Source organism: Lagenorhynchus albirostris, unplaced genomic scaffold, assembly GCF_949774975.1.
Source record: "Lagenorhynchus albirostris unplaced genomic scaffold, mLagAlb1.1 scaffold_236, whole genome shotgun sequence".
Taxonomy (NCBI): domain Eukaryota; kingdom Metazoa; phylum Chordata; class Mammalia; order Artiodactyla; family Delphinidae; genus Lagenorhynchus; species Lagenorhynchus albirostris.
In genome coordinates, this window is record NW_026783430.1 from 45211 (window position 1) to 61294 (window position 16084).

Genomic DNA, 16084 nt, shown 5'->3' on the forward strand with positions numbered 1-16084 from the left:
TGTTGGCAAGTCTCTGTCCCTTGACACATGAGTCTCCTACAGGGCTGCTCGACAAGGTGGCCTAACATGGTGATCAAATCCAAGAAAGCATGAGAGAAAGCAGCCAAGATGGAAGCCAGTCTTTTTACAGCCTAATCTTGGAAATGACAAGTCACCCCTTCTGCTATTCTATGTTTCAAATGACTCCATAAGTCCAGCCTCCACCACCCACAGCCCCTCCCTCCGCGACCCACACCACCACACACACACATGCACGCTCCATCCTTCTGATCTTCTCCATCTCACTGTCTATTGTTTCTGTTCCCAGGGTGACCATAAGCTGGGGCTGAACCATAAAAATCTTCACGTACGCACAAGCTGACAGTGCTTTGCAAAACTCCCATACTGTGCCCCTCTTACTCCCTGTCTGATGACTTCTTTGTTTGAGCTGTTACAGGACCTCTTTTGGCACATTCCTTTGCACAACCTGAAAGTACGTGGGAGTTAATGTCCCAAGGGATAAACTTTGAACAGTAGGATTCAGTAATTTGTGGGTAAATTCAGTCCTATTTATCCCTTCCAATAGAAGGACCCAAAATGAAGCTAGTATGGATTTTTGAGAGTAATCATGGTATTCTGCAATTTGACTTACTTAGTGATAGGCAGTTCAATAATCTATACTTGTATCATCTCTCCCTTCCTCCTTGCCAGTTTGTCTTTCACTTCTGCTCCCTAGAAATGAACATAACTCCTCTGCCTCAGGCTCAGCTTTCTGGAAAGACTAAGCTACCAGTTTGTACTTAGAATGCTAATCTTCAAGGTGGAATTTCGGAACTGAATTTTACCCTCAACTGAAAGCAATAAGAACACCATGTAACAGCACAATCACTAAAGATTTTATGTGTCATTTGGATGAGGTATAGGTGGAAGGTGAAGAGTTCAGATTTATAATGGCTAAGGCACTTGAGCAGTATGACAGCAAAAAATAATTATAAGAACTGTGAAGTGGGTTGGCTTTTTATAAACTGCTAACCATAAGAATGTACTGTAAACCGTTGTTATTTTTAACCCAAATTTTAGTATAAAAATATGTGACCTTCAAAAATTAGAAGTTTGCATTCCTATATCCCTTACCTAGAGTTTCCAGGTTTCATTATTTGCTATATATCCTTTATCTCTCACCCTCGGTCTACCTAAACATACACTCACAACAATACACATTTTGATCACATATTTATCAATTATTTAAAACTAAGTTTCTGATACTTCACACAAATATTTTAGCTTGTATTTCATTTTTTTAAAAGATATTTTATCTAACTGTAATGTAATTATCACATCCAGAAAATTTAAGCCTGATATACAAAATGTTCTTTAATATTTATGTCATGTGTTCAATATAACAATTTCCCCCAAATATGCCACTGAATATTTTTCTAGTTGTTTTTATTTCTTAGTTCTGATCCAAGATCTAATAAAAGATCACATATTGAATTTTCTGGTCATCTAGAACAACCCATATTCCTTTTATTTTTATAACGACGTCTTCACAGTTGTGACTGAGAATTATCTTCACTTACTTCCAAATACCAGGAATGAACTTGACTAAGGGCTCCAAATCCACCACTCTGAAATCCAACTCTGTGATAACACTGAGGTCACAGGCTATCTACGGGACTCCTCTTAGAGCTGATGTTGCCAGTAACAATGTCCCTTTATTTTCCATTCTTGATATTGAAATTTTTCATTCTTATAGGAAGCTCTTCTCCCTTTTTTCTTGGTCACTGTAACTAGAAGTTTGTCAATTTTATTGAACTTTTCAAAGAATATGCTTTTATTTGCATTGATTTTTTTTATTTTTCTATTTTCAATTTCATTAATTTCTTCTCCATTCTTTATTACTTCTCTCTACTTGCTTTGGGTTTAGTTTTCTCTATTTTTCTTTAAAAATTTCTTAAGATGGGGCTTCCCTGGTGGCGCAGTGGTTGAGAGTCTGCCTGCCGATGCAGGGGACACGGGTTCATGCCCTGGTCCGGGAAGATCCCACATGCCGCAGAGCGGCTGGGCCCGTGAGCCATGGCCACTGAGCCTGCACGTCCAGAGCCTGTGCTCTGCAACGGGAGAGGCCACAACAGGGAGAGGCCCGCATACCACACAAAAAAAAAATTCTTAAGATGAAAAATTAAATTATTGATCTGAGTCACTTCTTCTTTCCTAAGTATTCAATACTATAAATGACCCTGAAAGCACTGCTATAGCTGTATCCCTCATATTTTGATGTGTTGTATTTTTATCTGTATTTCATACAGACTTTTTTCATTGGTTTTAGACTTCCCCTTTAACCCTGGGTTATTTAGAAATGGGATGTTTAATATCTAAAGATTTGAGAATTTTTTAGATTTATTCCTGTTTGACTTATAGCTAAATTCTATTATGCTATTAAAATGTAGCTATGATTTCTACTCTTTTAAATTGTTTGAGATATTTTTATTGGCTTATTATATGGTCTATCTTGTTGAATATTCATATGTCTTTGAAAATAACGTGTATTCTACTGTTGGGTGAATTGTTCTATAAATGTCAATTAGGACTATTTGGTTGATAGTGTTCCAATCTTCTATACTCTTACTGTCTTTCTGCCTATTTGTTCTATCAATTACTGGGAAAGGATTTTTGATGTCTCAATTATAATTTTAGAACTGCCAACTTGTTTTACTAACTTCCATTTTTGTCTCATTTATTTTGATGCTCTGTTATCAGTAATATATATATACATACATTTATGGTCATTATGTCTTATTGGAGAATTGACACTTAATGATGATATACTGTCCCATTTTATTCTGGATAGTATTCCTTGTTCCAAAGCTGGCTTTTTCTGATATTAACATAGCTATTCAAGGTTTTGGGGGCTATTTTCATGGCATATCTTTCTCCATCTTTTTACTTATCTTTATCAGTATATATTAACTGCATTTCTAATAGACACAGTAGAATTGGATCTTGCTGTCTGATCCAATCTGACAATTGCATTCTTAAGAAAGTTATATTTAAGCCATTCATAAGTAACGTGATTATGGATGTCGTTGGATAAAAACTTTACTAAATTGCTAGCTGTTTTGTATTTATTTAATTTATTATATACTCTTGCTCTGCCTTCTTTTGCATTAAATAAACATTATATAGTATATCATTTTACCTCCACTATTGACTTATTACTTATACATCTCTTATAAAGTTTGTAGTAATTTCCTGCTAATTTGAAATATACATTGTTATATTTTTAATGAATATAACTTTAATTAATCAGGTTCTACCCTCAAATGATTGTTTCACCTATCATGTAAGCTCGTTAAAACTGGCCTTAATATACCCTAAAGCCAGTAGTGTCACTGTTCTTTCTGATTAAAACTTTTGTCTTGTGGAAATAAAGAGGAAGCATCAGGATGCATATACTTGTCCCACCCACATGACTGTGTTCCCCTCTCCGGTCTGTATCACCATAGGCACTTCTTAGTTGATTTTTCAGACCCTTTGCTGTGAGAGGCCAATGGGGTTCATGAAGAAAGAGTCCTTCAGGGCATGCAGACTCCTCCAGTTTCTTCAGTGCAGTGTTGTTTCACATGGCATTGCCAGCCTGCAATCATCCTTCTTCAAGTATCTGCTCTTCTAGCACCCTACCAATTTTGTTTTGTTTTGTGTTGTTTTAAGAACGTGTTTTTTTCTGTATATAGCAGTACTATTGTATTATTTGGAACATTAGTCTTCTCTTAGATGTCACTTTCTAAGAAAGACAACTTCACATCTGACTCTGACAAACTGTAAATTCTTAAGTATGTATTACCTGCTTGAATTGTCACGTAATAGTAAATGTTACACTGAAAATATTTTATGATGAAAGACCTTTGGAATAAAATACCCTTGGAATATTGTAAACAAAGTTTTAACATATTAAACAGGGAAATTTTTAAACAGAAGTACTTAGTAAGTTTCTCACAACTTGACATAACCTTAAATACATACCTTACTTAGAATGATTGCTTCTATCATAGAACAGTCCTATGCTGAGATCTATACCATTATTGAAATAGCTGAAAATCAATGTGTTATTGGGAGATATATAGCCAGGTGTATATTCACATTGTCAGTATGCTTTATAATAAATGCTCAAGGACTTAAAATTATTATAGCTAAGTGATTTGCCCTTGACATTCAGGGATTACTGTTATGTATTTTGATTCTTGTATTTTATATAATAGTAAGTTCATTTGGTTCAGAGCCCTAAATGTTTCCAAATGACTACAATTTTTTCAATGCCAGCAGTTTGGAAAATAATTGCTTTGAATCTCATTTTTTTTTTATTACCCATCATCTACACTATGCCACCCAGACAAGAGAACAGTGAAGTAAAAACACATTGTTGATTTTTTTGTTACATTACAAAGTCTTCCCATTAACGTATATTGATATGGAGTTTTTTTAAGTGCAAGGACTAAGATAACTGAAAGTACAAAATAACATGCCTTAAATTTTGTTGTTTCTGGTAGATAGGCTCTGCTATAGAAATGCTGATTTGAAGGATAGTCACAAAAAGTCACAAAATCAGATATGTAAATTTTACATGGATTAGAATATATGAGCTCAAATTTAACTTAATCCTAATTTTAGAAAAGCTACAGAACTTAACAGATAGTCAAGTTAAAAGCTTATTATAATTTGTGATAAGACAAAAGATCATATATTCATACCATTCCACACTTCACAATATATAGGGCATGGAATTTCTAACACTCTTGATGTCTTTGGCTTAATCCCATAAAGTTAACATTAAAAACTTCAATATTTTTTGAGAAAGATTAACAATTTAAACAAATATTACATATGGTTTAGGATCTACTAAATGAAAATTGAAATTCCATTCTGAAATTTAGTGATTATTGATTTCTTCAATCCACATAAAATTAATTTCAGGACACCAAGACACAGTTCAGTCAGATGAGCACAAATTTCCTTATTTTCTCTGTTCAATGTTAGACAAGAAATATTCAAATATAAACCATACTATCCTCTGTCTGATGATAGTGTGTCAGATACAATGGTGTTCATCAACCCAATCTATTCAGCCCCACTGTTTTCCTAGTCTTCTTTCATCTAAGGAAAGCAATGTAGCATGGTTCCAACAATTAGATGGAAACAAGTCACTGAGTTGAGCTTTTGGGAATGTTTTGAAGAATGGTTAGGCTCCATAGGCAGGCAGTTATGCTTTTGCCCTTAGGTACTTTATGTTTTTTCCACCCTTCTTCTTTATGCTTGGAATAATGGCAGGTTGTTAGAAGATTATCAACCATACTATGAATGGGAGAATGGAATCCACATGCTAAAAATGGTGAAGCAGGAAGATAGAATGTACCTGGGCCTTCAATGGCATTGGTCAGAAGCTGCATGTTTAAGAAAAACTTATAACAGCAACAAAACAACTAAGAGAGAAGAGGAGGATGAGAGAGAATGAGAGAGAGAGAGAGAGAGAGAGAGACTCAGAATGAAGAATGTTCTTTTATGTTTTTCTCCCTTTTTTGTACTTTCTTTGAAAAAGAAAACCATCATAGGATAAAGTGCTAAAAACGTTCTCACTATTTACTTAGTTAACTTATTCAATATGCTTTCCAGAAGAAAAAAAAATCATTACATGAAGTGGTTGACAGAATTGTAAAAATATCTCCCCAAGATTTTTTGTTTCCTAGCTGTTCAGTAAAGCACTGATACAGGTACTGCTGAGAAGAGTCTTTCACATGGAATTAAGGTTACTAATCAATTGCTTTATATTAGGAAGGTTATCCTGGATTACCTGAGTGGACCTAATGTAATCATATGAGCCCTTAAAAGCTAAAGAGGAAGACAGAATCATCAGTCAAAGAGATGAAGCTTGAGTGACTTGAGGCATGAAAGGGACTTGACCCACTCTTGGTTTGAAGATGGAGGAATGGGGCCAGGAGCCAAGGAAGGCTAGCAGCCTCTAGAAGCTGAGAAAGACCCCTGATGTCTAGCCAACCGGCAATACCAGCAAGAAAACAGGGACCTTAGCCCTACAACCACAAGGAAGTGAATCCTACCAATCACTCACACAAGCCAGGATGTGGATTCTGCCTTAAAGCATCAAGAAAGGAACACAGTCATGTAGACACCTTGATTTTAGCCTTCTGAGACCCAAGGAAGCTAGACTTCAGACTGTGAAGGCACTGTGAGATAATGCCTGTGTTAAGTCTCTGAATTTGTGGCAATTTGTTATGGCAACACTATGAAACTAATAATCATAGTAATACAAGAGAACCTGTTTAGGACATTTGCAAAAAATGTCCTGACATATTAACCTTTCAAAAATTACTTTCATCAAATTATAAGGCACAGATCAGAATTACTACTCAGAACTCAATGTTTTAGTGGAGGCAGGGAAGTAAGGATCATGAGATGCAATCAGGGTAGATAGTGTGTGGCTCTATGGATGGTCCTTTGTGATTGAGTTGCCAGTTGGAAGTTTGAAAAATAAATGCCAAAAAACTACACTACTTCAGAGTTTTCACTAGTGTCAGTTTCTAAAAAATCTTACATGAATTACTATAATTTCAACAAAACATTGATTTTACTAACATTTTATATTGTTGTAACTCTAAGATTTGAACAATGTTTACTGTGAAATATAGGAAATTTATAATTATGTGTTTTTAACTTTTTTGCATGTAAAAAGTAGGTTGATTGAGACTATGCAATCCCATCTATTCACTCTTTGTGATTATACTGAAGTGCCATTCTCTTCAAAAAAGAAGAAAATATAGAGAGCTCAGCTGAAATGAAAGGATTATAGTAGTATGAATTACTCATTCATATTAGTGATATATTCAACCAATCCAAAATATTAATTGAATAACCATTATATCCAATGCTTTTTATACATAAATTTACCTATATTGTCACAACACAATGCATATTTTGAATGCATTTAAATTATTTTACACACATATACAAAATAAGACTGCTGATGATTAAATTTCACCTCGAAGTATCTTATTAGGTGATTAAATAGTAGGTGGCACAGAGTACAGTGAATAGTACCAACTATTATTTCATCACTTACTTATAATAAGAAAACATTGAATAAAGAGTCAGTGTTGTATTTATCTGAGTTTCCCAAGCAAACAACAAAATACCTAATACGTAGGAACATAAAAATGCTGTTGGAGTGAACTGTATGTTAATAGTTACACGATTTAAGCAAGAACATGACCAAGGATAAATGTATAACTGAATAGTTATGTTCTGTCATTTTGATAAAAAAATTCAAAATAACACAAAAAAATCGTTTTATTCTCAATTATTTGCTATCTTTCATTCTCTAAACAAATATTACATGAGTACTTGCCATGTAGCAAGTATCCAAGACATTTAGGGAATGGAAACGAACAAAGAGAGTCTCTGGCTTTAAGAATTTCCTGGACATGTTAGAATGTTTGCCACATGCAATACCTGAAGATGTTTATCAGAGCTTTATTCGGCATGCAGCAAAGGGCAGAGGAGGAAGTGCTTAACTCAAGGTAAGTTGTTTATCTGCTGGGGGAAAATCAGTGAAATCAGCTGAGAAAAACTGTCATGTGATATTATGGTTTAGTTATTCTGAAATGGGAAATAAAAGAATATTTTATACAGAAATGTTAAATTATTTTATGGTGTGCAAATTAAATTCTTTGCATTGAGGTTTTTTAAAATGGCAATGTTAACCATGAACTTAAGAAAAAATATAGGCGAAAAAAGAGAAATGAGTTCTATTTTTCAGGATTGGGCTGAGGGGAATATATTCCAGGCAATGGCAACGGAAGATGCAACTTGCAGGGCTGTGAAAACTCATGGAACTTTTGAATGATGACAGGGAGTTCAGAGCCAGAGCAGAGAGGTTTTGTAGGCAGACAGGGATGAGTCTGAGAAGCAAGCAGGAGTAAGATCAAAAAAGTTCTCAAATATATTGCCAACAAGTATTTGACTTCAAGCTAGGCTCTGGGAACTCAATGACAGATGTGAATTGCAGAGGAATGACCATATTTCCATTTCAGAACAATCACACTGGCAACAATGTGGAGAGTCAGAAGGGAGGCCAGAATGTGAGCACTCAAAGGAAGAAAAAAATGAGCATGAGCCCAATGCCAGCAGAAATAGGGTGGAGGAGAGGGCTTCAAGAAAGGTTTAGGACGTAGAGTCTGTAAGACTTTCTGATTGATTTGAAATGAAGGGGAGGAACTGCCAAAGGAAGATTCAAGGACCACCCCAATTTACTGGTTAGCAAAACTTAACTTATCACACATACTTGTGATAACTATAAACTGAGATTTTAAAAAATCTTATTTATACTTGAATTTCAGAGTTAACCTAAACATTTCCTAATAAAACTTGCCTATAATTATGATTCCTTCTATTTTTTTCCTAATACTCAAAAGCAGTGATTTTACATTTCATGTAATCATGGTATAAGTGGCATGAGAAATACTAATTGCAGAATATTTACTTCAATAAGCCTTTTTCTCATGTGTTTGAATATTTCAAAACATAGTTCGTGACATTAAAGAAAAAATAAAAAAGATATAGTTAATTCTAAAAGGCACCATGAAATGCAAAAGTGCAACCTATACTTAAAAAAACATGAAAACATTGAGTATTTGTCCACATACACTGCCCACTGATTTGCAGCAGCAGTAATTCATGTAAAAGCTATCATGTAATATACATGAGGTTGCTTTTCTACAATCTTGCAGAAAGGATACTTGGAAGTATCCTTTTGTACCAAAACTGGAATCATTTTTCTGATGATAGGGTAAAGTAAGGTGAAGCTTTGCATTTCATGAGTAGTCAGTAAATGTAGGTGGGTGAAATCATTTATTCCTTTCAAACAGATCACAAAATGTGTTATTCTTGATGATTTCCAACAATATTGTAAGTCCTTGAAGTAGCACATGTATTTGCAGAAAAAAAAAATATACACATAAGCAAAGCAGGGTGAAAGAAACAAAAATTTACCCATGATCCCAATAGAGATTATATATATATCTGAAAGAGAGAGAGAGAGGATGCTAGCTAACTGACTAGGTAATCAGACTCCCTAAGCAAAGTCTACCATTACAGGGATTCTAGGAATCTAGGGGTGGGCAGGAATATAGTGATTCTAGTACGTCATAGTGCTTAGTCACTGGGGAAGCAGTCTGGCAAGAACACATTGGCCAATCTTGGGGCAGCTGGAGGCTGTCAACCAGCTATCCTTCCTGCAGAAGTCTTCCTTGAATAGAGATGTAAGCAAGACACCTCCCATCCATCCCTTGCTTCATACAGATTCTCTTCTCTGTGCATGAGGTTTGGAAAACAGCTCCTTCATCATTTTCTTTTTAAGCTTTGTATATGCATTTTTCTTTTGAACCAGAATCATTTTTTTAATTAATTTTTAAAAATTTTTGGCCGTGTCCAGTCTTTGTTGCTGTGTGCAGGCTTTCTCTAGATGCGGCGAGTGGGGGCTGCTCTTCATTGTGATGAGCGGGCTTCTCATTGCAGTGGCTTCTCTTGTTGTGGAGCACAGACTCTAGGCACACGGGCTTCAGGAGTTGAGGCATGAGGGCTCAGTAGCTGTCGCTCACGGGCTCTAGAATGCAGGCTCAGTAGTTGTGGCACACGGGCTTAGTTGCTCCGCGGCATGTGGGATCTTTCCGGAACAGGGCTCAAACCCGTGTACCCTGCATTGGCTGGCGGATTCTTAACCACTGTGCCACCAGGAAGGTCCCTCCTCCATAGTTCTTGTCTGTGTTTCTGAGGAGAAACTTATGAGAGGTTAGTGGGAAGAGGTACAGACACCATTGCTGCAGGTAGGTTCAGGGTATCATTAATACTCATCCTCTCCCTCCTCAAACACCTACACTAATTTCCTCCTACCCTGAATTATTACCACAGGATTTGGTAGCTTACCTGGCTTTATGACCCAGGATTAGCTATATAATTTTCTGTGTTCAGTGCAAAATGAAATGTAGGACTCCTTGTTCAAAAATTACTAAGAATTTCAAAACAGTGACAGCAGAGCAATAGACCAAGCATGAGGTTCTTTTAAGTATGGGGCCCTTCATTTGACCTGTGGGACTGCCCAGGTCAAATGCCCATGAATCTGGCCCTGTTGTGGCCCAAACTTAAATTTCTAAAGGGACTGAGACCTTGGTAATCACCCCTCTGCCTGGCTGGGGTTGCTGCATCCATCCACTCACAGGTACAACTGGGTAAGTTCCAAATTTCATAATGAGAATGCATAATCATTACTGAACTGAGCATGAGGAATTGAATTAATATCAAGATTTTAGGTGTGGAAATGGTAAATAGGAGCTTAGAATTCACTAAATTATAAAACTGAAGAATGTTTCAATGTTTATGCCAGTTGAATGGTATTCTTTTAACAATGTTACTTTGTTTTCATATGTGATGGGAACCTCCTAATTCCTGAAAAGACCTGTGACTTCTGAAAAAAATAAACAATATCTTGAAGTTTTGTGACTTCACACCTACTTTGTAAACTAATTGAGCTGAAGATTGGTGTTTAAAATTCTTGTGTTTTCGAGTGGACAGCTTGTGAAAAAAATTGAGGAAAAAATAATACTTACTGGAAAATAAGAAATTTGTTTGGTAAAGTATAAAAATATTCTATTGGAGAAGTGAATATGGCCTGTGCATTACTTATTAATAATAATAAATATTTACAAAGCACCTTCTAGGCACTAGGAAAAGTTCTAATTGCTTTACATTTTTTTTATTATATGATAAATGCCCCCATTTTATGGATAAGGAAACAGAATAAGTAAATATAGGTAAAAATTTAAGAGTTACAGTCTTAATCAGTTTTTAAAATTAATTACAAATTAATAAAATTCATGTTCTGGTATAAATTAAATTGTGTTTTGAATTTACTTTTAAAAATTTTGTTTTAATTTTACTCAAAGAGAAAAAATATACTCCTGAGTTTGATTAGAGAGAAAAGTGGTCACATTTCAGGAACTAGGTAATATATGATCTTTATATACAATGCCAGCACCCAGGAAGAGACTGCCTATCATAAGTTGTTTTTTCTCAAAATAACAGCTTTATGGAAATATAGTTTACTTACCATACATTTTACCACTTTAAAGTGTGCAATGTTTAGCATTAGTGGTTAAGTGTTCATTGTTTGGTGTATTCACAGAGTTCTGCAAGCATCACCACTATCTCATTTTGGAATATTTGCATCACCCCAGGAAGAAATCCTTTAGCAATTTCTCCCCTGTCCTTCCTCTTCTTAACTCCTATTAAACTCATAAGTTTTTCAAAATTGAAAAAAGTCACATTGAATCCTAACCTGAGGCCCCATTTTTTGTTTGTTTGTTTTTAAGCTGTGAGAGACTTATTTGTTTGAAGTTTATGATAATTTTGTTTTTAAGAGATTTACAATGCCAAATTACTGAGTGTTTGATAGTAATGTTAATTTAAATGTGTTACACTAGATATAAAAAATTCAGATTTTTCCTTATGTAGTATGTTTAAGATGGGTTGCTTGTATATTTTAACCCCTTAACATGACTCTGCATTGAATTTCTATGGTAACTGTATTTCTGCAAAAACATAAAAACATTCAGAGGCTGTGCCCTCTCTCTCCTTTTCCTGTTGCGTTTCAGATCAGGAGAACATGTCTCTCCAGAAGTCACTGGAATGCCCTACATACATTTATTATTATTGCTATTTCCATCCCCCAAATTAATATCAAAACTACCATGATAGATTTGTAAAGAAACCATTTAGGACTACTCATGAGAAAGAAAATTATCTTGGATAATGGCAGAAAAGAAAAAAATACAGTTAGAAGATAGGAAGTCAAATTCAAACTGTTTGGCCTAATCCTGAATGTATCATTTTCATTATATAGTCAACTTCTGCTGTGCCCACTTGACTTTATGGCTTAATGATATGATTATGCCCAGGTGATGATGAGTAGCTCTGGTCATAGGATCATCCGAAATCCTAGTCATGTTTAAATAGAACATAGTGGTATGTGAGAAGCTCTTACTCAAACTAAGAGTAATTTACTGTCACAGCAACCAAGACTTTGTCCCCCAACTTCAATTAGGCTATGATGTTTTATCATAATATTTCATTCCTCTCAGATTTCCTATCTTTGGTTATAGAACCAGATGGTTTCACTGGCGAATTCTACCAAATATAAGAAGTCATACCATTCCCTCTGAAACTTCTCCAAAACACAGATGAGGAAAGAACACTTTGAAACTCATCTTACAAGGCCATCATTACCTGATTAAAAAAGCCAGACAAGGATATACAAAAAAATTAAATTACAGGTCAATATATGTGATGAACATAAATGCAAAATTACCCAATAAATATTAGTAAATCAAATTCAACAGTACATTAAAAGGATCATACACCATGATCAAGTGGGCTTTGCTTCTGGGATGCAAGGATGGGTCAACACTTGCAAATTAATCAATGTGATTCACCACATTACAAAATAAAGGATGAAATCCTGTGATTATCTTGATAGATGCAGAAAAAGCATTTGACAAATTCAATATTTTTTCCTAATAAGAAACTCTTAACAAAATGGATATAGAAGAAATTTATCTCAACATAATAAAGGCCCTATATAACAAGCCCACAGCTAACATCATAATCAGTGATGAAAAGCTGAAAGCTATTGCTCTAAGATCAGGAACATGACAAGAATGTCTGTTCTCACTATTATTTAACACAATACTGGCAGTCCTAGTCAGAGCAATTAGTCAAGAAAAAGAAATAAAAAGCATTCAAATCAGAAAATAATAATTTAAATTGTCTCTGCTTGCAGATGATATGATATAATATTTATAATAGACTTCACCAAAAGACTGTTATAACTAATAAACAGTTTCAGTAAAGTTGCAAGATACAAAATCAATATACAAAGGTCAATTGTGTTTCTATACACTAATAATACCTATCAGAAAGAGAAATTAAGAAAACGATCTCATTTACAATTGCATTAAAAAGAATAAAATACTTGGTAATAAGTTTGATCAAGGAGGTGAAGGATTTGTACACTCAAGAATTGTTCCAGATTGAATGTTGAGCATCTTTTCATGTACCTGTTGGCCACTTGGGTGTCTTCTTAGGAAAATGTCTACTTAGTTCTTCTACCCATTTTTTAGCTGGATTATTTTGTATTGAGTTGTATGAGTTCCTTATATATTTTGGACATTAACCCTTTACTCTGTATATGGTTTGCAAAAATTTTCTCCCATTCTGTAGGTAGCCTTTTCATTTTGTTGATTGCTTCTTTAGCTGTGAAGAAGCTTTTTAGTTTGATATAGTCCCACTTGTTGATTTCTGCTTTTGTTGCTTGTGTTTTTGGTGTCAAATCCAAAAAATCATTGCCAAGATCAATGTTAAGGAGCTTTCCAAAGGAGAAACTAACGCACCTTTGTAAGCAATTATACTCCAATAAAGATGTTAAAAAGAAAAAAACCAAACAAACAAAAAAAGAAACATCCTCACAGATACACCCAGAGTAATGTTTGACCAAATATCTGGCCACCCTGTGGCCCAGTCAAGTTGAGGCATAAAATAAACCATCACACCTTCCATAAAACTCATTTCTTTGAAGAACAATTAGCAGAACAGGAATGTTTTTGAAACCCATATACACTGGCAGAAATATATAATAATAATTTATTCTAGTGACAAGACCAGTGATATTCTCAGGATGGAAGCTATTCAAAATAGTTAACTTGTTACCAGGTAGATAGTAAATCTCAAGAAATTATGTAATTTTGGAGCTTGGTTTTGGTCTCTTTTTCTTACAGGTTGGACATTTGGCAGTAGCAGTAGCTAGATTAGCCTTAGTTAGTGAGAATCCATGCTGTTGGCCTCTCTCTCTGCCATCATGACCACTCCATCCTCTAAACAGTGTCTCATGAAGGCCTTCATAGTACTAACTATTTGAAGAGATTAACATGCTATCCTGAAAGCAATGGATTCATGTGCTGTGCTCTGCAATGTTTAGATAGTCCGAGATCCCTTTGGATTACATTAGAGCAGAGGAAAAGGAATTACAGCTCAACAGCAAAATTTGCAAGTGTTTATTACACATTTGAAGTGAGCAAAAACTCTCCCTGATCCTCTTTTCTTACTGAAATAGGAAAGAATGCATATGCCAAAACAGTGTCCATATACCAGAACCTGAGGCTCTATCTGTTCTAACAAAGTTACCACATCCATCATGGCAACTTCAATCAGGGCAACTACTGGGTTGAACTTGCAGCGGTCTACAGTCACCTTCCAGGATCCATCTGATTTTTGCAAGATCATTGCTAGGTAACTTAACTGGGGATGTGATAAGGACCACCATCCTTGCATCTGTTAGAAACTCATGGCTGATATAAATCTCCTAAATTCTATATAATACATATATGATACAATTTTTATTTATATATTTTTACTTACTTTCTCATGACAGGAACAGTTTCAGAGGCTTCCATGTGGCTTTCCCTATTTTGGTAGTTATCTACAACCAAGGACCCAATCTGGAAGTTGTACTAACTTCCAAGTATGTTAATACCAATTAAACATTCAGGGTCCAGGGAAAAGACCATCAGGTGGTCTATGTAAGTGATTTATTACCTGTCTCCCATATGCCCCCATACATATAGGAAGGCCACAATAATGTTTCAAAGTATTCGTAGTTCAATATCACAGAAACCCTATAACCTATACCAACAGTGCTAAAAATATGAGTAATCCCCATCTCCCAATTTATAGTCAAGTGAGTAAATGGCCATAATTTTCTTGAGGAAAAATGCAGCAAATCATTGCTTTGTATACATGCTATGGTATTGCAATTGTTCCACTTGGAACCACTGTTTAGTGGGCTCTGATTCTGAACAATGGTCCCCAGTCTGAAACCTATGCAAGGAATCATGACATATTTATTAGGGTGGCTATCCTGAGACACCCAATCACCAAACCTTGATTTCTTCTGCTGGTTCAAGCTGAGTAGCGACTTTGTCAGCCACCAATCTATTTTGCCCCTAGGGAGGTCATATTCTATTAACCATCCTTGTAAGTCCCTGTGTATCTGGTTCCCAGGGCTATTACTCCAACTTTGCTAGTGATCACAACATACGTGGTTAAGTACCACCTGGTTACTGACAGTTAACTGCTGCCACCTAGACTCTACTATTTTAAAGTCCATTCATGGACATTGTTTTCAGCTAGATAAATTCTGTAACAGTATTTTCTATCTCTAGCCCTAAAATGAAAAGTAGACACACTACTGAATTTTTTTTTCTGTATACGGGCCTCTCACTGTTGTGGCCTCTCCCGTTGCGGAGCACAGGCTCCGGACACACAGGCCCAGCGGCCATGGCTCACAGGCCCAGCTGCTCCGCGGCATGTGGGATCCTCCCAGACCGGGGCACGAACCCGCGTCCCCTGCATCGGCAGGCAGACTCTCAACCACTGCGCCACCAGGGAAACCCCTGAGCTTTTTAATGATGCTGCTTCCTGTCTCACCAGGCCATTCATATGGCCTTGATAAATTTTGTGGCCTTGGGCCTTCCCAAGGAACATAACCATCATGCTTATCTTCTGACTGTACATATTACATCCATTCTAGCATGTCTACTTCTCTGAACTTTTAAATTTCTTTATCCATCATCTGACATTGCAGTTCATGCACTTCAATTTTGCTCAGCTTGGCCACTGTGTGTACCATGCCATGTACTGGGAGCCACCTTATTAGTTTGTACAATCTCCTGAGGTTCTTTCCAGGACACTAAATCTTTTATCTCCAAAGAATATTCTCAGGTAAATAAATTCTTCCCTTTCCAATTCTATGTTCCAGTCCCTTTGATAAAGAATCTTCTAACACAGTGCCACTCATACATCCCAGATGGCTACTGATACATGTCAGATAGATTTGCAGCATCTTTAAATTACACTACTTTGTTTATGAAGCCAAGTGCATCCTCAGTTGCTTGATATTGTGACTTAAAACCTAGGTATAAGCCAAGTGGCC

General features: G+C 35.8%; 1 protein-coding gene across 7 annotated transcripts in view; it reads right to left on the minus strand.

The window, feature by feature from the left end:
- The window catches only part of LOC132514334 (uncharacterized), a 170655-nt gene that overhangs the window by 13545 nt on the left and 141026 nt on the right, over window positions 1-16084 (minus strand). For 4 of the 7 annotated variants that reach the window (XM_060138952.1, XM_060138951.1, XM_060138950.1 and 1 more), the window contains one exon: window positions 8879-9813. The exons of the other annotated variants lie outside the window; for them this stretch is intronic. In XM_060138952.1, coding sequence (XP_059994935.1) covers window positions 9685-9813 — 129 coding nt within the window. In that variant the 3' untranslated portion in view covers window positions 8879-9684. Of the gene's footprint in view, window positions 1-8878; window positions 9814-16084 lie in introns of those variants that run through there. 7 annotated transcript variants of the gene reach the window in all.